The following is a 22,144-nucleotide window of genomic DNA, read 5'->3' as shown; positions in this document are numbered from 1 at the left end:
TCTCTCTGACTAAACACTGGCTGTGTTACCCCTCTCTCTGACTAAACACTGGCTGTGTTACCCCTCTCTCTGACTAAACACTGGCTGTGTTACCCCTCTCTGACTAAACACTGGCTGTGTTACCCCTCTCTGACTAAACACTGGCGGTGTTACCCCTCTCTCTGACTAAACACTGGCTGTGTTACCCCTCTCTCTGACTAAACACTGGCTGTGTTACCCCTCTGACTAAACACTGGCTGACTAAACACTGGCTGTGTTACCCCTCTCTCTGACTAAACACTGGCGGTTACCCCTCTCTCTGACTAAACACTGGCTGTTACCCCTCTCTCTGACTAAACACTGGCGGTGTTACCCCTCTCTGACTAAACACTGGCTGTGTTACCCCTCTCTGACTAAACACTGGCTGTGTTACCCCTCTCTCTGACTAAACACTGGCTGTGTTACCCCTCTCTCTGACTAAACACTGGCTGTGTTACCCCTCTCTGACTAAACACTGGCGGTGTTACCCCTCTCTGACTAAACACTGGCTGTGTTACCCCTCTCTCTGACTAAACACTGGCTGTGTTACCCCTCTCTCTGACTAAACACTGGCTGTGTTACCCCTCTCTGACTAAACACTGGCTGTGTTACCCCTCTCTCTGACTAAACACTGGCTGTGTTACCCCTCTCTGACTAAACACTGGCTGTGTTACCCCTCTCTCTGACTAAACACTGGCGGTGTTACCCCTCTCTGACTAAACACTGGCTGTGTTACCCCTCTCTCTGACTAAACACTGGCTGTGTTAACTGACTAAACACTGGCTGTGTTACCCACTGGCTCTCTGACTAAACACTGGCGGTGTTACCCCTCTCTCTGACTAAACACTGGCTGTGTTACCCCCTCTCTGACTAAACACTGGCAGTGTTACCCCTCTCTCTGACTAAACACTGGCGGTGTTACCCCTCTCTCTGACTAAACACTAGCGGTGTTACCCCTCTCTCTGACTAAACACTGGCTGTGTTACCCCTCTCTCTGACTAAACACTGGCGGTGTTACCCCTCTCTCTGACTAAACACTGCCGGTGTTACCCCTCTCTCTGACTAAACACTGGCTGTGTTTACCCCTCTCTCTGACTAAACACTGGCTGTGTTTACCTAAACACTCTCTCTGACTAAACACTGGCGGTGTTACCCCTCTCTCTGACTAAACACTGGCGGTGTTACCCCTCTCTCTGACTAAACACTGGCGGTGTTACCCTCTCTCTGACTAAACACTGGCTGTGTTACCCCTCTCTCTCTGACTAAACACTGGCTGTGTTACCCCCTCTCTGACTAAACACTGGCTGTGTTACCCCTCTCTCTGACTAAACACTGGCTGTGTTACCCCTCTCTCTGACTAAACACTGGCTGTGTTACCCCTCTCTCTGACTAAACACTGGCTGTGTTACCCCTCTCTCTGACTAAACACTGGCTGTGTTACCCCTCTCTCTGACTAAACACTGGCTGTGTTTACCCCTCTCTCTGACTAAACACTGGCGCTGTGGGGTCGCTCATGAATGTAGCGCTGTAGGACATTGCGGTATATTCCTAGTTCTGGAGCGCTGCAGTGTGTGTGGGCTTCAGAGGAAGCTGGTGGGAGGAGCAATAGGACGGCAGGCTCATTGTAATGGCTGGAATGGAATCAGTGGAATGGTATCAAACACATCCAACACATGGAAACAACGTTTGACTCCGTTCCATTGATTCCATTACATTTGTTGAATCAGGTGTTAATGTGCTTCACTGGGGAGACAGCTTACTTCCGGCTCTCCGGTGGTCTCTAGAACCAGACAGCTTACTTCCGGCTCTCCGGTGGTCTCTAGAACCAGACAGCTTACTTCTGGCTCTCCGGTGGTCTCTAGAACCAGACAGCTCTAGTGGTCTCTAGAACCAGACAGCTTACTTCCGGCTCTCCGGTGGTCTCTAGAACCAGACAGCTTACTTCCGGCTCTCCGGTGGTCTCTAGAACCAGACAGCTTACTTCCGGCTCTCCGGTGGTCTCTGGATACAGACAGCTTACTTCCGGCTCTCCGGTGGTCTCTAGAACCAGACAGCTTACTTCCGGCTCTCTAGTGGTCTCTAGAACCAGATAGCTTACTTCCGGTGGTCTCTAGAACCAGACAGCTTACTTCCGGCTCTCCGGTGGTCTCTGGATACAGACAGCTTACTTCTGGCTCTCTGGTGGTCTCTGGATACAGACAGCTTACTTCCGGCTCTCCAGTGGTCTCTGGATACAGACAGCTTACTTCCGGCTCTCCGGTGGTCTCTAGAACCAGACAGCTTACTTCCGGCTCTCCGGTGGTCTCTGGGACCAGACAGCTTACTAAGCTACAAGGTCAGGGATATCCTAGACTAGCTCTCCAGAGGCAGGATGCTGGATCAGGATAAAAAAAATCTGTTATTTAGTATCATATAGTAATTGATGATTGATTGATTATTTTGGTCTTATTATGGCCGCCTGCTATAGAAGTTTGTGTTAATCTCAATGTCCTCTCCTCCTCCAGGTCAACCAATGAGATCAAGAACCTGCAGTACCTACCTCGGGCCAGCGAGCCTCGTGAGATGCTGTTCGATGACCGGACGCGGGCCCACGCTGACCACATCGGACAGGGCTTCGAGAGGCAGACCACCGCCGCTGTAGGGGTGCTCAAGGCCGTGCGCTGTGGAGAGAGGTGGGTGGTTTTAACACCCGGATATATGATCATGTATTGTCTTTAGATACGTTGCTTGGTATAAATTACTTTAAACTGTCGGCCTATTGAGGCTGTATTTAGTATCCAACAATCGTCCAAGTAATCCGTTACAAGACCGCTGCATAATCTGATTGGAAATCAATGGTTATAATCTATCTTCTCTCTGTCTCTGTAGCGCGGAGCCTCCTCGCGTTACCAAAGACGTGATCTGTTTCCATGCTGGAGACTTCCCTAATGTAGTCCAGAGGTTACAACTGGACCTGCACGAACCACCTCTGTCCCAGGTGAGCTGCACCTGTCCTCTACCTCGTTTCTATTAGTTCAAATGGCAGCGGAGACAATGGCTGCTGTTTCATAAACAACTCTGCAACTCTTAAACAACTCTGCTATTTTGTTTTTTTTGTAACTTATTCTGTCTCTTATGACTGAAAGCTTCTGGAAAACAGAACAGCGATTACTCACTTCGAACTTGATGAAGAACATTTCTTTAATGAGTCGGATGACTTGTGGAGATGCCTGGTGGAGATTAGAGGTCGACCAATTATGATTTTTCAACACGAATACCGATTATTGGAGGACCAAAAAAAGTCGGTACCGATTAATCGGACGATTTATATATATATATATATATATTCATTTATTAATTATTTATTTGTAATAATTCAATAACATCAATTTAGTCTCAAATAAATTAAACATGTTCAATTTGGTTTAAATAATGCAAAAACAAAGTGTTGGAGAAGAAAGTAAAAGTGCAATATGTGCCATGATTGATGTGTTTTTTAAAAGTTTAATGCTAGCTAGCAACTTACCTTGGCTCCTTGCTGCACTCGCGTAACAGGTAGTCAGCCTGCCACGCAGTCTCCCCGCGGAGCCCAATATAATCGGCCATAATCGGTGTTCAAAAATGCCGATGACCGATTGTTATGAAACCTTGAAATCGGCCTTAATTAATCAGCCTTTCCGATGAATCAGTCGACCTCTAGTGAAGATGCCTTCTGAGGATCTGCCTTTGCCATCCGTACTACTGGCCAACATACAATCGCTGGATAATAAATAGGATGAACTAAAAAGCACGTAAATCCTACCACCAGGACATTAAAAACTGTAATATCTTATGTTTCACTGAGTTGTGGCTGAACAACGACATGAATAACATACAGCTGGTGGGTTATACACTGTATCAGCAGGATAGAACAACAGCCTCTGGTAAGACAATGTATATTTGTAAACAATACCTAAGGCACAATATCTAAGGAAGTCTTGATGTTTTGCTTGCCTGAAGTAGAGTATCTCATGATAAGCTGTAGACCACACTATCTACCAAGAGAGTTTTATCTGTATTTTTCGTAGCTGTTTACATACCACCACAAAACGATGCTGGCACTAAGACCGCACTCAATGAGCTGTATACCGCCATAAGCAAACAGGAAAACGCTCATCCAGAGGCGGCGCTCCTAGTGGCCGGGGACTTTAATGCAGGGAAACGTAAATCCGTTTTACCAAATTTCTATCAGCATGTTAAATGTGCAACTAGAGGGAAAAAAACTCTAGACCACCTTTACTCCACACACATAGACGCGTACAAAGCTCTCCCTCGCCCTCCATTTGGCAAATCTGACCATAATTCTATCCTCCTGATTCCTGCTTACAAGCGAATATGAAAGCAGGAAGCACCAGTGACTCGGTCAATAAAAAAGTGGTTAGATTAAGCAGATGCTAAGCTACAGGACTGTTTTGCTAGAACAGACTGGAATATGTTCCTGGATTCTTCCGATGGCATTGAGGACACCACATCAGTCACTGTTTTCATTAATAAGTGCATTGATGACGTCATCCCTACAGTGACTGTACACACATACCACAACCAGAAGACTCTAACCCGGAACCTTATAAGAAATCCCGCTATGCCCTCTGACAAACCATCAAACAGGCAAAGCATCAATACAGGACTAAGATCGAATCGTACTACACCGACTCCGACTCTCGTTGGATGAGACAGGGCTTGCAAACTATTACAGACTACAAAGGGAAGTACAGCCGAGTGCTGCCCAGTAACACGAGCCTACCAGACAAGCTAAATTACTTCTGTACTCGCTTCAACGCAAGTAACACTGAAACATGCATGAGAGCATCAGCTGTTCCAGACGATTGTGTGATCATGCTTTCCGCAGCCGATGTGAGTAAGACCTTTAAAAAGATCAACATTCACAAGGCCGGAGGGCCAGACGGATTACCAGGACGTGTACTCCGAGCTTGCGCTGACCAACTGTCAAGTGTCTTCACTGACATTTTCAACCTCTCCCTGTCTGAGTCTAATACCAACATGTTTCAAGCAGACCACCATAGTCCCTGTGCCCAAGAACACTAAGATAACCTGCCAAAATGACTACCGAGCACTCACCAGAAACCCAAGAACCACTCCAATTTGCATACCGCCCCAACAGATCCACAGATGATGCAATCTCTATTGCACTCCACACTGCCCGTACCCACCTGGACAAAAGGAACACCTATGTGAGAATGCTATTCATTCTGTGTTCAACACCATAGTGCCCTCAAAGCTCATCACTAAGCTAAGGACCATGGGACTAAACACCCACCTCTGCAACTGGATCCTGGACTTCCTGACAGGCCGCCCCCAGGTGGTAAGGGTAGGTAACAACACATCCGTCACGCTGATCCTCAACACGGGAGCCCCTCAGGGGTGCGTGCTCAGTCCCCTTCTGTACTCCCTGTTTACTCATGACTGCATGGGTCAGGCACGACTCCAACTCCATCATTAAGTTTGCTGATGACACATCAGTGTTAGACCTGATCACCAACAACCATGAGACAGCACATAGGGAGGAGGTAAGAGACCTGGCCATGTGGTGCCAGGACAAAAACCTCTCCCTCCATGTGATCAAGACTAAAGAGATGATTGTGGACTACAGGAAAAGGAGGATCGAGAGCATCCTGACTGGTTGCATCACTGCCTGGTACGGCAACTGCTCGGCCTCCGATCGCAAGGCATCACAGAGGGTATTGCGTACAGCCCAGTACATCACTGAGGCCAAGCGTTCTGCCATCCAGGACCACTATACCAGGTGGTGTCAGAGGAAGGCCCTAAAAAATGTCAGACTCCGGCCACCCAAGTCATACACTGTTCTCTCTGCCACTGCACGGCAAGCGGTACCGGAGCGCCAAGTCTAGGTCCAAGAGGCTTCTAAACAGCTTCTACCCCCAAGCCATAAGACTCCTGAACAGCTAATCAAATGGCCACCCAGACTACTTGCATTGCCCCCCTCTTTTACGCTGCTGCTACTCTGTGGTCTATGCACTTTAATAACTCTACCCTAATGTACATATTACCTCGACTAACCGGTGCCCCCATAGATTAACTCTATACCGGTACCCCTTGTATATTGCCTCGCTACTGTTATTTTACTGCTGCTCTTTAATTATTAGTTACTTTTATTTCTTATTTTTCTTAACTGCATTGGTGGTTAAGGGCTTGTAAGTAAGCATTTCACTGTAAGATCTACACCGGTTGTATTTAGCTCATGTGACAAAACATTTGATTTGATATTGCATGAAACAAGGTAGCTTATCCACAGCCCTATGCACTGTACTGCCACCCTATGGCTAGATGTGGCACTACACTGTGCTGTCTCCAACAGAGACCCTCCAGGAGGGCTCAGGGCCTGTCTTACATTAAAGTGATCCTCCAGGAGGGCTCAGGGCCTGTCCTACATTAAAGTGATCCTCCAGGAGGGCTCAGGGCCTGTCCTACATTAAAGTGATCCTCCAGGAGGGCTCAGGGCCTGTCTTACATTAAAGTGATCCTCCAGGAGGGATTTATCTCAGGGCCTGTCTTACATTAAAGTGATCCTCCAGGAAAGGTTCAGGGCCTGTCCTCCATTAAAAAGAGTTTTTAGGAGGGCTCAGGGCCTATCCTCCATTAAAAAGACCCTCCAGGACTATGGGCTTGTAGGGCCTAAATCCTCCAAATTAAAAATGAGACCCTCCAGGAAAAACATATTTGGTTTTAGCTTGGAGGGCCTATCCTCCATTAAAGAGACCTCCAGGAGGGCTCAGGGCCTATCCTCCATTAAAGAGTCCCTCCAGGAGGGCTCTAGGGCCTATTTTCCATTAAAGAGACCCTCCAGGAGGGCTCAGGGCCTGTCCTCCATTAAAGTTCAGCCTGGAGTTGATGGACAGGAAGGGTGAATGACCTCCAGGAGGGCTCAGTGAATGGCCAGGTTTTGGAGGGACATCCCAGCTGTCCTCCATTAAAGAGACCCTCCAGGAGGGCTTTCAGGGCCTGTCCTCCATTAAAGAGACCCTCCAGGAGGGCTCAGGGCCTGTCCTCCATTAAAGAGACCCTCCAGGAGGGCTCAGGGCCTGTCCTCCATTAAAGAGACCCTCCAGGAGGGCTCAGGGCCTATCCTCCATTAAAGAGACCCTCCAGGAGGGCTCAGGGCCTGTCCTCCATTAAAGAGACCCTCCAGGAGGACTCAGGGCCTATCCTCCATTAAAGAGACCCTCCAGGAGGGCTCAGGGCCTATCCTCCATTAAAGAGACCCTCCAGGAGGACTCAGGGCCTGTCCTCCATTAGTGTCTCTTAAGCTGCACTTTTGTTTTAGTTAGGAGCAGCTGAGAGGTGATTTCACAGCATCCTTCTGCGTTTGCTTTACAAATGTTCAACCCAGAGCTGGATCCTTCAGCACTAGTGATTGAACTACTCCCCTGGTTTAGAACAATATGGAAACAGCTCAGTGGATCTTCTCCTCCAGTACACTGTCTAACTCTCTCTCTCTCTCTCTCCCTCAGTGTGTGCAGTGGGTGGACGACGCTAAGCTGAACCAGCTGAGACGCGAGGGGATCCGCTACGCCCGTATCCAGCTGTACGACAATGACATCTACTACATCCCTCGTAGTGTGGTTCATCAGTTCAAGACTGTCTCTGCTGTCTGCAGCCTGGCATGGCACATCCGCTTAAAACAATACCACCAAGAGCCTCCGGCCGAGGAGGAGAGGAAGGTGGACGTGTCGACGCTACGAGTCAAACAGGAGCAGTTTGGGGATGCCTTGATGGGAGGGACCACAGCTCCTCTCACGGACCCCAAACCCCCCACAGACAGAGACACTGCCCACCCGGAGGTCAAAGTGGAACCTCAACCTGCGGATATAAGGCTGCCCAAGCCCTCTGTCACCTCACCCATCGCCCCCTACCAACTCCCATCACCCCCTACCAACTCCCATCACCCCCCTAACTCCCTCCAAATCGTCTTTCCAGGACACCAAGCCCAAATCACATCACCATCATCCCCACTACTACCACCACCACCATCACGCAGAATTACATCAAACCACTACCACACACTCTTCCTTGTCTTCCTCACTCAAACCCTCCCCCACCTCCACCCCCCCATCCTCTCCCAAACCCAGTCCGTCATCCTCTTGTACCCCCTCTCCCAAATCTAGTCCCACTTCTACACACTCTCCCCCCTTCAAACCCAGCCCGGCTTCCATTCGTACCCCCAGTCCCTCTCCCTCACGCAAACCCTGCCACACCCCTGTCCTTACCCACACCCCTATCCTTACCCACATCCCTACCCATACCCCTACCCTTACCCACACCCCTATCCCCTTTTTGACGCCCTCCCCTGCACCCCTTCTATCTTCTTCAAGCCTGGCCTCCAGCCACACAGAGAGCAGGACCCCTACACCCCAGTTCCGGGCCCAACCCCAGCCCAGACCGGACAAACCCCAGGACAAAGACACTTCTCTTTACACAAAGGCCCCAGTCACCCCCCCGGAAACACGTCCTCCTGGCCCCCCGCACCGCTCCTCCCTCTCCTTTAACCACCACCTGCATGAGCAACATCAGAAAGACTGTTTCTACTGATCTTTGTACATAGTGTTTTAACATGGCTCTTCGGGGTTCTGTTTTAATCCCATCTAAAGGAAGGAGAAGACAGAAATTAAACCATGATATCAACACGGTGTGTGATGTATTCTAAGGAACACGTAAAGCTCTGTTGGGTCTGCATCCTAATTGGTGTCCTATTCCCTATATAGGGATCTACTTTGTGACCAGGGCCCATAGGAGAGAGATCTGTTCAAAAGTAGTGCACTATATTGGAAATAGGGTGCCCTTTAGGATGCACACTTGCTCTGTTCTGTTACCGAATGAATACATTGCAAATGTAACATTCCTCAGTGCCTGTCCATAACTGTGTAGCCTGGTCCCAGATCAGTTTGTATTGTCTCAATGTTGACCGTACAGTAGGAGTTGGCTTGGCAAGAACGCATAAACTGATCTGGGACTCAGGCTAATATCTGTGAACTGTCAAAGCACTTAGGGCCAGAAGCACTGGTACTCTGCAGGTCTGACAAACATACAGGTCCTTAAATAATATATTTTAGTTTTAGGTTATAGATGGATTATTATTAGAGCTGACATTAACATATATATATTTTTTGTAAGATGATGAGACATTATTTTAAAGGATCCAGGCTTTCTTTTGTTCCCCCTCAGAGGCTTATTTATATCAAGGAAGCTTTTAGTTTTCATAATTTTTGTTCGATTTTAATTGTCAGCACTGTAGTGTAAATAACTTTTTGTAAGGAGAAAAACTTGTAGTGTGATTTCTACATAAATATGGACCTCTTAATAAAGGTTAAGGTTACGAGTGATGTTGTTTGATCATGGGGCTACAGTGGACACCAGATGGATCTCTTGAATGTATCAATTGACCAATTCGGCACATTTGGGCAGACTTGATACAAAATATTGTCCAGTATTGCAATGCTTCACTGGATCAATCTGAAACTTTGCGCACACTGATGCCATCTAGTGGCCAACATCTAAATTGCAATATGTGATGGCCTTTCTCTTGCATTTCAAAGATAATGGAACAAAGAAAAAATAGAGAACAAATAATTTTTTCTTTGTATTATCTTGTACCAGATCTGTGTTATTCTCCTACATTAATTTACATTTTTCCACAAACTTCATTGTTTCAAATGGTACCAAGAATGTGCATTTCCTTCCTTTGCTTCAGGTCCTGTTCTACAGGCAGTTAGATTTGGGTCATTTTAGGTGAAAATGGAAAAAAAGGTCAATGTTATGAGTGATGTTTGATCATGGGGCTCCAACGGACATACAGTAGATCAATGGTTCATATCTGATATCATGGCCTTTTAGGTTCTAACTTAAACTGATAAGACCATCCCTTTTATATTTAACAGGTATCATTTTGCAATAGAGACGTGTTGGGCTCAGTCAAGAAGTGTGTATATTTGTGCCATGGCGGAGATCTTTGTGGGCTATACTCAGCCTTGTCTCAGGATGGTAAGTTGGTGGTTGAAGATATCCCTCTAGTGGTGTGGGGGCTGTGCTTTGGCAAAGTGGGTGGGGTTATATCCTTCCTGTTTGGCCCTGTCTGGGGTGTCCTCGGATGGGGCCACAGTGTCTCCTGACCCCTCCTGTCTCAGCCTCCAGTATTTATGCTGCAGTAGTTAATGTGTCGGGGGGCTAGGGTCAGTTTGTTATATCTGGAGTACCTCTCCTGTCCTATTCGGTGTCCTGTGTGAATCTAAGTGTGCGTTCTCTAATTCTCTCTTTCTCTCTCTCTCGGAGGAGGACCTGAGCCCTAGGACCATGCCCCAGGACTACCTGACATGATGACTCCTTGCTGTCCCCAGTCCACCTGACCGTGCTGCTGCTCCAGTTTCAACTGTTCTGCCTTATTATTATACGACCATGCTGGTCATTTATGAACATTTGAACATCTTGGCCATGTTCTGTTATAATCTCCACCCGGCACAGCCAGAAGAGGACTGGCCACCCCACATAGCCTGGTTCCTCTCTAGGTTTCTTCCTAGGTTTTGGCCTTTCTAGGGAGTTTTTCCTAGCCACTGTGCTTCTACACCTGCATTGCTTGCTGTTTGGGGTTTTAGGCTGGGTTTCTGTACAGCACTTTGAGATATCAGCTGATGTATGAAGGACTATATAAATAAATTTGATTTGATATATTTGGGATTCAACTTGCCACTCATCTGAAACAGGCAATTTATTTCTGCACAACAATCTCCAATAAGATGAATGTCTGCGTGGAGACAGTTCAGTGTGTGATCTGCAGAAGCATGGATCTACTGGAGCAGGATTACCTTTCTAGCCTCTGCTACTTCTGTCTGTGTGTGTTATGCAAGCCGCCCACACACTGCACTCAGCGGCGATGAGCTCAGCAGTTCTGGTATGTGAGATTATAGCCATGGCGCGCTGGGAAATGAAACACAGAAGAGCTGCTGATCAGAATGTGCAGTAGCAGTACAAGCCCAACAGAGACCTCGCTAGAAGCTATGACAGACTGCCCTGGCCCCACATGGTTTGAATGTCAGATAATCAGATTAGTGTGATGGGCGAGCCTCAAACTCTTGGTCCAGTCACAGGGTGTGTCCCAAACGGCACCCCGTTCTCTATAGTGCACTACTGTTGACCAGAGCCCTATGGGGCTATCCAAAGAGGGTGTGTCCCAAAAGGCACCCTGTTCTCTATAGTGTACTACTGTTGACCAGAGCCCTATGGGGCTATCCAAAGAGGGTGTGTCCCAAAAGGCACCCTGTTCTCTATAGTGCACTACTGTTGACCAGAGCCCTATGGGGCTATCCCAAGAGGGTGTGTCCCAAACGGCACCCCGTTCTCTATAGTGTACTACTGTTGACCAGAGCCCTATGGGGCTATCCAAAGAGGGTGTGTCCCAAACGGCACCCCGTTCTCTATAGTGCACTACTGTTGACCAGAGCCCTATGGGGCTATCCAAAGACTTGCTCTGAGTGTAGTTGTTCCCCTTGCTCTGCAAACGGGAGCACCCTGTTGTGTGTGCAGTCCCTCTCTATAGTTACAAGTGCACTACTGTTGACCAGAGCCCTATGGGGCTATCCAAAGAGGGTGTGTCCCAAACGGCACCCCGTTCTCTATAGTGCACTACTGTTGACCAGAGCCCTATGGGGCTATCCAAAGAGGGTGTGGCATATAGAAGGACCTGAGGAGAGGGGTTGGGAGAGTGTAGCCCTGACACACAGACCGGCGAGGAACATGTTTGTGTGTGTGAGAGGAAGATGTTTATGCATCCTCCGTGTGTGAATGTCAGGACAAATGTGTCCTTTAAGAAAAGGGCAGGCACAGAGAGAACATGTTCAGTCAGTCTCCTTTCAGAGGGAGGGATTAAATAACCCCCCCAAATGCATCATGGTTGAGAGACATTTTATGTTAGTGGTACACATTTACTGAACTGAGAGTACATGGAATGAGGCTGTTCAGTCTGTGCAAGTTGTAAAGTTCCTTGATACATCCTCAAACAACCCAGTATTACAACTGATTATTGCATTGAACACAAGTAGGCCAACATTAGTCTACCGTGCTGCTACTGCCATCTAGCCAATACGGCTGGTAGTGCATTGAGACTTGCCTGCTCATCTATTCTGATGCTGGAGTCAACAGCTCATAAAGGCACCAAACAAAATCAGAGCATGTTTTAGTTTGGAACAATAGTAACATCCATTTATTCACACAATACTGAAAGGAAAATAATAAATAATATGCAGATTGATGTGAAAATTAAAAGGAGACAGTAACACTACAGGTAGATCACATTTAAACTGAATGGCTTTACATAGGAAGAGCCCCGTCTTCCAAACACTACGACAATCATTTGTCGTCCCACAAAGTATGAAAGATTTTACAACACAAAAGATGCTGACGTCAAGGAAAATGTCCGGAAATCCTTAGCTAGCAATGTGACATGTCTTTGCTAGATTGTATTAGTTTATCTGACATCTACATGACCTGTACCATTTACATCCGTTTTATAACCTCCTGAAGGCACAGTCTCTGATCTGTTCTCTGATAAGCAGTACTGTTGGCACGAGAGCAAAGCTTGGTCAACGGGATAACACTTCATGTCATAACAAATGAAGGAGAGTTTGTGATTTTGCAAACAGCTGAAATAACCACACTAAAGAATTAGGTTTGTGTGTGTTCCTTCCAGCCTTCTCTGAAGAGCCTCCTCCTTTCCATTCTCCTCAATCCCTCTCTCATGCCTCTCTCCTCTCAGGGAAGATGTTATAGCCCAGCTCCACCATGGCTCCCAGCAACATGCACCATAGAGGAATACACACAAAGGTGAGCTTGATATGGGTAAGCTTCTCCAGCCGGGCGCACAGCGTCAGACAGAAGCCCAGCTTCAGCAGCATGGACGCCAGGTACCAGGCCTTCTTCTTCAGGTCCTGGGAGCCGTTACGAGGGTCGTGACCCGCTTTACACCTGGCGACCATCTTGACGAGTAACATGAGGAGGAGGATGCCGTCGAAGATCCATACGGGTAGAAAGGTGAGGAACCAGTTCCAGTGGACTTTGCCATCTAGTTTGAGGACGAGCATGATGAGGAAGGCCAGGGTGAAGATCCAGGTGAGGAGGACTCTCTGAGCGAGAGACATGGTGACCCCACAGGTACACTGGTAGTACACCTACAGTGGAAATAAGAGGTTGCCGGCCCTGGGAAGAAAGGGTCAGAGAGAATACAGCCATGATGCACCTTTATTGTGCATTCAAACGGCACACACACGAGTTAGCTAGCTGTCTAGATACAGTCAGACACATACATTTACAATGTCACTAATGACAAGTTCTTCTGCGAGGCCGAAGAATACCGTCAAACTAGAACGTTATTTCAACACAGCTGCAGCTAGTTGCATCTAACGTTACTTAGAAATGTCATATAGAAAACTAACTAGCGTGACATTTTTTTTAATAGAAATGTTTAGCTAATAAGCTAACATTATTTGCAAGACAGATAAACACATTTACATTTTAAGAATGGCTAGTTAGCTCGCTAAAGTTAACTGGCGTTTGCTAAAATAGCTATCGTTAGTTATTCTAGCAAACACCACAACGCGTTGCAGCAACCTACCTGATGTTGTGTTTAGTGATGATCAGAGTTTCTGTCTCCGTATCCACCGTTAAATAATTTTCGATAATCCATCATCAATATTAGCTACATGACCGTTCGTAAATATTAGCTAGTTTGAACGGCTGATTTATTCCCTTTACTTGCACTCAAGGTAAGATCCCGCCCAACATTAATACCTATTGGTTATTGATAAAATGATCGTTCCAACTATTGGACCAATGTAATGTCAATCACAATATCCCGTATTTGAGGATACAGGGCTTTTACCGTAAAGTTCCTAAAGAATATCCCCAGCAGATTTTATAAATAAATGACAGCAACACAACGCAGAGCTGCGGTTAGTTTCAGACTGTGTACTTGTATTTGTGAGAGGTATTGTGACATGTTGAATGCACCGAGCTGTCGGTTTAAACTACTGGCACATAGCTCGGACATGCCACCAGAGGTCTTTTCACAATCCCCAAGTCCAGAACAGACTATGGGAGGCGCACAGTACTACATAGAGCCATAACTACATGGAACTCTATTCCACATCAAGTAACTCATGCCAGAAGTAAAATTAGATAAAAAATAAAATTCCTTATGGAACAGCAGGTACTGTGAAGCAACACAAACATAGACACATGCATGCAAACACACGCAGATGATGCAATCTCTATTGTGCTCCACATTGTCCTTTCCCACCTGGACAAAAGGAACCCCTATGTGAGAATGCTATTCATTGACTGCAGCTCAGCATTCAACACCATAGTGCCCTCAAAGCTCATCACTAAGCCAAGGACCATGGGACTAAACACCTCCCTCTGCAACTGGATCCTGGACTTCCTGACGGGCCGCCCCCAGGTGGTAAGGGTAGGTAACAACACATCCACCATGCTGATCCTCAACATGGGGGCCCCTCAGGGGTTCGTGCTCAGTCCCCTCCTGTACTCCCTGTTCACTCATGACTGCACGGTCAGGCATGACTCCAACACCATCATTAAGTTTGCTGCTGACACAACAGTGCCTGATCACCAACAACCATGAGACAGCACATAGGGAGGAGGTCAGAGACCTGGCCGTGTGGTGCCAGGACAACAATCTCTCCCTCAATGTGATCAAGACAAAGGAGATGATTGTGGACTACAGGAAAAGGAGGTCCGAGCACCTCCCCATTCTCATCGACGGGGCTGTAGCGGAGCAGGTTGAGAGCTTCAAGTTCGTGGGGGCCACATCACCAACACACTAACATGGTCCAAGCACATCAAGACAGTCGTGAAGAGGGCACGACAAAACATATTTCCCCTCAGGAGACTGAAAAGATTTGGCATGGGTCTGCAGATCCTCAAAAGGTTTTACAGATGCACCATCGAGAACTGGTTGCATCACTGCCTGGTATGGACACTGCTCGGCCTCCGACCGCAAGGCACTACAGAGGGTAGTTCGTACGGCCCAGTACATGGGGCCAAGCTTCTTGCCATCCAGGACCGATATATCAGGCGTTGTCAGAGGAAGGCCCTAAAAATTGTCAAAGACTCCAGCCACCCTAGTCATAGACTGTTCTCTGTGCTACTGCACGGCAAGCGGTACCGGAGCGCCAAGTCTAGGTCCAATAGGCTTCTACCCCAAAGCCATAAGACTCCTGCCCAGCTAATCAAATGGCTACCCAGACTATTTGTGTTGCCCCCCCCCCCTTCCTGTATATAGCCCCACTATTGATATGTACTGGTACCTCCTGTATATAGCCCCACTATTGATATGTACTGGTACCTCCTGTATATAGCCCCACTATTGATATGTACTGGTACCTCCTGTATATAGCCCCACTATTGATATGTACTGGTACCTCCTGTATATAGCCCCACTATTGATATGTACTGGTACCTCCTGTATATAGCCCCACTATTGATATGTACTGGTACCTCCTGTATATAGCCCCACTATTGACATGTACTGGTACCTCCTGTATATAGCCTCGATAATGTTATTTAATGCTGATTTTTAATTATTTGTTTTTCTTATCTCTTACTTTTTAAGGGATTTTCTTAAAACTGCATTGTTGGTTAAGGGCTTGTAAGTAAGCAGTTCACTGTAAGGTCTACTACACCTGTTGTATTCTGCATTTCACTGTAAGGTCTACTACACCTGTTGTATTCTGCATTTCACTGTAAGGTCTACCTACACCTGTTGTATTCAGCATTTCACTGTGAGGTCTACTACACCTGTTGTATTCAGCATTTCACTGTAAGGTCTACTACACCTGTTGTATTCTGCATTTCACTGTAAGGTCTACTACACCTGTTGTATTCAGCATTTCACTGTAAGGTCTACTACACCTGTTGTATTCAGCAGTTCACTGTAAGGTCTACTACACCTGTTGTATTCAGCAGTTCACTGTAAGGTCTACTACACCTGTTGTATTCAGCAGTTCACTGTAAGGTCTACTACACCTGTTGTATTCAGCAGTTCACTGTAAGGTCTACTACACCTGTTGTATTCAGCAGTTCACTGTAAGGTCTACTACACCTGTTGTATTCAGCAGTTCACTGTAAGGTCTACTACACCTGTTGTATTCAGCAGTTCACTGTTGTATTCAGGTCTACTACACCTGTTGTATTCAGCATTTCACTGTAAGGTCTACTACACCTGTTGTATTCAGCATTTCACTGTAAGGTCTACTACACCTGTTGTATTCTGCATTTCACTGTGAGGTCTACTACACCTGTTGTATTCAGCAGTTCACTGTAAGGTCTACTACACCTGTTGTATTCAGCATTTCACTGTAAGGTCTACTACACCTGTTGTATTCAGCATTTCACTGTAAGGTCTACTACACCTGTTGTATTCAGCATTTCACTGTAAGGTCTACTACACCTGTTGTATTCAGCATTTCACTGTAAGGTCTACTACACCTGTTGTATTCAGCATTTCACTGTATTCAGGTCTACTACACCTGTTGTATTCAGCATTTCACTGTAAGGTCTACTACACCTGTTGTATTCAGCATTTCACTGTAAGGTCTACTACACCTGTTGTATTCAGCATTTCACTGTAAGGTCTACTACACCTGTTGTATTCAGCATTTCACTGTAAGGTCTACTACACCTGTTGTATTCAGCATTTCACTGTAAGGTCTACTACACCTGTTGTATTCAGCATTTCACTGTAAGGTCTACTACACCTGTTGTATTCAGCATTTCACTGTAAGGTCTACTACACCTGTTGTATTCAGCATTTCACTGTAAGGTCTACTACACCTGTTGTATTCAGCATTTCACTGTAAGGTCTACTACACCTGTTGTATTCAGCATTTCACTGTAAGGTCTACTACACCTGTTGTATTCAGCATTTCACTGTAAGGTCTACTACACCTGTTGTATTCAGCAGTACACTGTAAGGTCTACTACACCTGTTGTATTCAGCAGTTCACTGTAAGGTCTACTACACCTGTTGTATTCAGCAGTTCACTGTAAGGTCTACTACACCTGTTGTATTCAGCAGTTCACTGTAAGGTCTACTACACCTGTTGTATTCAGCAGTTCACTGTAAGGTCTACTACACCACTGTTGTATTCAGCAGTTCACTGTAAGGTCTACTACACCTGTTGTATTCAGCATTTCACTGTAAGGTCTACTACACCTGTTGTATTCAGCATTTCACTGTAAGGTCTACTACACCTGTTGTATTCAGCATTTCACTGTAAGGTCTACTACACCTGTTGTATTCAGCATTTCACTGTAAGGTCTACTACACCTGTTGTATTCAGCATTTCACTGTAAGGTCTACTACACCTGTTGTATTCAGCATTTCACTGTAAGGTCTACTACACCTGTTGTATTCAGCATTTCACTGTAAGGTCTACTACACCTGTTGTATTCAGCATTTCACTGTAAGGTCTACTACACCTGTTGTATTCAGCATTTCACTGTAAGGTCTACTACACCTGTTGTATTCAGCAGTTCACTGTGAGGTCTACTACACCTGTTGTATTCAGCATTTCACTGTAAGGTCTACTACACCTGTTGTATTCTGCATTTCACTGTAAGGTCTACTACACCTGTTGTATTCAGCAGTTCACTGTAAGGTCTACTACACCTGTTGTATTCAGCATTTCACTGTAAGGTCTACTACACCTGTTGTATTCAGCATTTCACTGTAAGGTCTACTACACCTGTTGTATTCAGCATTTCACTGTAAGGTCTACTACACCTGTTGTATTCAGCATTTCACTGTAAGGTCTACTACACCTGTTGTATTCAGCAGTTCACTGTAAGGTCTACTACACCTGTTGTATTCAGCATTTCACTGTAAGGTCTACTACACCTGTTGTATTCAGCAGTTCACTGTAAGGTCTACTACACCTGTTGTATTCAGCATTTCACTGTAAGGTCTACTACACCTGTTGTATTCAGCATTTCACTGTAAGGTCTACTACACCTGTTGTATTCAGCAGTTCACTGTAAGGTCTACTACACCTGTTATATTCGGTGCATATGACAAATACAATTTGATTTGATTTGATATGCATTATATACACACATGTACACATGGATTTTGTGTTATAGATATGTGGTAGTAGAGTAGAGGCCTGAAAGCAGAAACTTAATATGTTGTGAAATCTGTTATGAATGTATTGTAATGTTGCCTTCATTTTGTTGGACCCCAGGAAGAGTAGCTGCTGCCTTGATTTGATTTGATTTGATTTGCCTTGGCTTAATAAATACATAAATACAAAAATACAAATACCGACACTTCAGCTATACCACCACTAGAGGTCAGTAAAGCTCTATGAAGTTTGTTTTTGTGTGTGGTAGTAACTATAACTTAGACTGGTTGCCAGTCGCTAACATTCCACTTCCTTTGGAGGTTCTTCGGTACACGACCTCATTACTGACTAATGTGTTGTTTTTTTATGACCATATTTTTCTTTCTGCCTGCATTTTGTATTTATATTTTGAGGTGTGTAATTCTTTGTGATGTATGTAATTTAGAGCTCATCTGTAAACGAGACCTTGGTCTTGGTATGACTCCCTGATAAAATAAAGGTTAAATAAATCAAATAAATGACATGTTGTTTGTTCTACAAGGAGTGGAATGTTAGCTAAAAAGACTGGCAACCAGGTAACTATAACTCACCACCAGAGGAGACTCAGGAAAGTCTCATCATGTCAAATAATAAGGCACTATAGGAAATGACACTGTATACACTCACATCTTTATCTTTATTGTTGTTATCTAAGTCAAAATGAACGTATTGTGCGTTTAAATGGGCAATGCTTGTCGTCCATGATGTGTAACAGAAGCTGAGAATGATGCTTGACTGATAGGATATATTGTTGGCCATAAACTAAGTTGCGCACATACACCGTTCACGTCGGCTTGATGCAAGACAAGCTGGATGTATTTATACAGTAAACGGATTGGAGGTCAGGGAGAGAAAGGGAAAATAGATCACATCAAAATCAGCGAAACTGTGAATCGAAGACTATCATATAGATAACGTCCTAATATTCATAATATCCCGGTCTGCAGCAACCGGAGTCAACGAGGTAAGAAACGAGACGTGCATTATTTTCATTTGATTGCATTTCACCAGCCAGCTATTTTGAGTCATCAATGCTAAACGTGAGCTAGCGGATTTGAGCATTGTTTGAAAACACTAAATCATCCAGCTAGCTAGCTAATTATTGTATCGATTGACAGATTACAAAAGTATGTAATGATTTACAAACGCATGCCAGGATCCGTAACGTTTAGAATGTGATCCACTTGAGCTCAAAGAGTGGAGACTAGAGAGAAAGAGTTTGAGAGAGAGAATTGACACAGATTTAGAAAGTCTGTTAGTAACACATGTTTAGCTAACCAGACAGACCCATGGATGTCTCGCCTCAGTGAACAACTGGCTGCATCTGAGATTGGGCCCAGCTGAGATCAGATGTTGACCCCTCCAGGGCCTTCAATATGCATGACTGTCTCCCCTCCACTACTGTCCGACCCCCCTACACAGCTCAATACAGCCAGCTAGTCATCAACCCCACTGCAGTAATGCCCATGGCACGATACACACACAGCTAGCTCATAATACAGTAATAGAATTGTGTTACTAAGATGTTTATCATCACTTCATCTAGTTTGCTCGGTGCCTTTTCAAGTATTGGGGACAAAGTCACTGACCAGGTCACACATTATTTGGATAGTCTGGATAGTCCTGTAGATGGTTTACAGATGGTCATTACTATCAACAAACTATCTGTTGATAAGCATCTGCTTGAGAAGGTTTAGAATAAGGGTTAGGTTTAGGATCAGGGTTATGGTTAGGTTTAGAATAAGGGTTAGGTTTAGGATCAGGGTTATGGTTAGGTTTAAAATAAGGGTTAGGTTTAGGATCAGGGTTATGGTTAGGTTTAGAATAAGGGTTAGGTTTAGGATCAGGGTTATGGTTAGGTTTAGAATAAGGGTTAGGTTTAGGATTTAGGTTTAGAATAAGGGTTAGGTTTAGGATCAGGGTTAGGTTTAGAATAAGGGTTAGGTTTAGGATCAGGGTTAGGATCAGGGTTATGGTTAGGTTTTGAATAAGGGTTAGGTTTAGAATAAGGGTTAGGTTTAGGATCAGGGTTAGGGTTAGGATCAGGGTTAGGTTTAGAATAAGGGTTAAGTTCAGGTTTAGTAGATAGTTAGTTTAAATGTTACTGATAGCCATTAGAGCATACACAGATGGACTATCCAAAGACAGGGTTACCGAAGACCAATTAGTGGGGAAAATATCATAATTGGTTTGCCTGTGTGAACGCAGCCATATAGATACAGTCAATCAAGTGGAAGGAGCTAGTTGAGGAACAGGATGTGCCACTGGCTATTTACATAGCCAATACCAACTCTTTATCATGTTGACAAATGCAGATCTGTAGTAGAGACAAATCACCACAGACACTGTAGACTAACAATAGACATTCTGTGTACATCACATGTACATCCACACTGGTGGATCCTTGTTAGGTGATGATGACTAACGTTATAGTGATGTATTTGGGGTAGCCTAGTAGTACATTGGTAGGTTCCAGATCTGTTGTCTCCTTCTATAGCCTGGTCCCAGATCTGTTGACTCCTTCTATAGCCTGGTCCCAGATCTGTTGTCTCCTTCTATAGCCTGGTCCCAGATCTGTTGTCTCCTTCTATAGCCTGGTCCCAGATCTGTTGTCTCCTTCTATAGCCTGGTCCCAGATCTGTTGTCTCCTTCTATAGCCTGGTCCCAGATCTGTTTGTGCTCTTGTCAACTTCATTATTCATGTTTGGCATAAATGAGTGACAAGGAGCACATTGTTAAGATAGTTCAACTTGAAATGTAATGCAGTCTTCAATGTCATCTGTTATTCATTAAAAAGGACACAGTAACTTTTTTTCATATTCTTTTGGGTGTAGGCTAGTGAGTCTATCTAGCTGCTCATAACTATATAATAATATATACCATGTAGAGGAGGCCTAATGTGGAGCAGGCCTGACGTAGGGGAGGCCTGGCGCAGGGGAGGCCTGGCGCAGGGGAGGCCTGGCGCAGGGGAGGCCTGGCGCAGGGGAGGCCTGGCGCAGGGGAGGCCTGGCGTAGAGGATACTTTTATCTAAAGTGACTTACAGTTGTACGTGCATACATTTTACGTATGGGTGGTCCTGGGAATCGAATTCACTACTAGAGGTCGACTGATTAATTAGAGCCGATTTTAGGTTTTCTTATCAATAGGTAATTGGCATTTTTGGATGCCGATTATGGCCGATGATATTGCACTCCACAAGGAGACTGCGTGGCAGGTTGATGATAATGACTAAAGTATTCCACCCTGAAACCATATAATTGTATGAAATGTGTTAGAGTCATAATCCAATAATGTGTGTGACTAGACTTTTTTAAGACTAGGCCATTGTGTTACTATTTCGCAGTATGAGCAGGGTATAGTTGAGACATTCAAGGACAACTGAACTGTCGACTTGTGATAACGCTGAAACTAATAACTGGAAAGAGGCCTCCCCACCCTAGGGAGGAGAGCAACTGTTAGAAACGGCTTGCAGAAGATGATGAAACATGTTGCAGAAGGGTGATAAACAATGTATGTGAACTTTGGAAAAATACAGCCCACCTAAAGAGAGGTGGCGTTTCTACCGATGTGAGTTCATTTGTGTGTGTGTGTGCTATAAAAAGGTTGTGTTCTCATTTTGAAGTCAGAGCGCTCTCTGAATAAAGTATTGATCTATTGCAGACTGGGACTTTGTCTAATTCTTCACTAACCAGAGCCTTACAACCTCTGGGAATTGGTCAAAGCTATAAAATAGTTCAATTAGAACATTGGGATAGAAATTCTCGTGACAGTTGACCACCTGTTCTGCGAGTGCAGCAAGGAGCCAAGGTAAGTTGCTAGCTAGCATTAAACTTACCTTGTAAAAAAACAATCAATCTTAACATAATCACTAGGTAACCGCTAGCGGAACCCCTCACCAACAGCCAAT

The 22,144-nt window shown here is 45.3% G+C and overlaps 2 protein-coding genes across 2 annotated transcripts in view; one reads left to right on the top strand and one right to left on the bottom strand.

Moving 5' to 3' along the window:
• The window catches only part of LOC112261877 (lysine-specific demethylase RSBN1L), a 64,327-nt gene extending 54,936 nt beyond the window's left edge, over positions 1–9,391 (top strand). The window contains exons 6-8 of the mRNA XM_042314419.1: positions 2,523–2,690; positions 2,887–2,995; positions 7,527–9,391. Of these exons, the coding sequence (XP_042170353.1) occupies positions 2,523–2,690; positions 2,887–2,995; positions 7,527–8,180 (931 nt within the window). The 3' untranslated portion in view covers positions 8,181–9,391. The remainder of the gene's footprint in view (positions 1–2,522; positions 2,691–2,886; positions 2,996–7,526) is intronic.
• Positions 9,392–12,236: 2,845 nt separating this feature from the next.
• On the bottom strand, positions 12,237–13,840 carry LOC112262323 (transmembrane protein 60). Its single transcript, XM_024437998.2, has 2 exons — positions 13,673–13,840; positions 12,237–13,257 (listed from the first exon to the last, which is right to left on the bottom strand). The coding sequence occupies exon 2, from the start codon at positions 13,197–13,199 to the stop codon at positions 12,798–12,800; it is 402 nt and encodes a 133-aa protein (XP_024293766.1). The 5' UTR covers positions 13,200–13,257; positions 13,673–13,840; the 3' UTR covers positions 12,237–12,797.
• Between the last annotated feature and the right edge of the window lie 8,304 nt (positions 13,841–22,144).

This window comes from Oncorhynchus tshawytscha, unplaced genomic scaffold (assembly GCF_018296145.1).
Source record: "Oncorhynchus tshawytscha isolate Ot180627B unplaced genomic scaffold, Otsh_v2.0 Un_contig_4583_pilon_pilon, whole genome shotgun sequence".
Taxonomy (NCBI): domain Eukaryota; kingdom Metazoa; phylum Chordata; class Actinopteri; order Salmoniformes; family Salmonidae; genus Oncorhynchus; species Oncorhynchus tshawytscha.
Note: the sequence above shows the minus strand (reverse complement) of the source record. Positions and strands in the feature narration are given on the sequence as shown.

What these genes read in the sequence shown, in the direction of transcription:
- LOC112262323 (XM_024437998.2), bottom strand. Translation starts at nt 13,199, where the DNA reads ATGTCTCTCGCTCAGAGAGTCCTCCTCACCTGGATCTTCACCCTGGCC.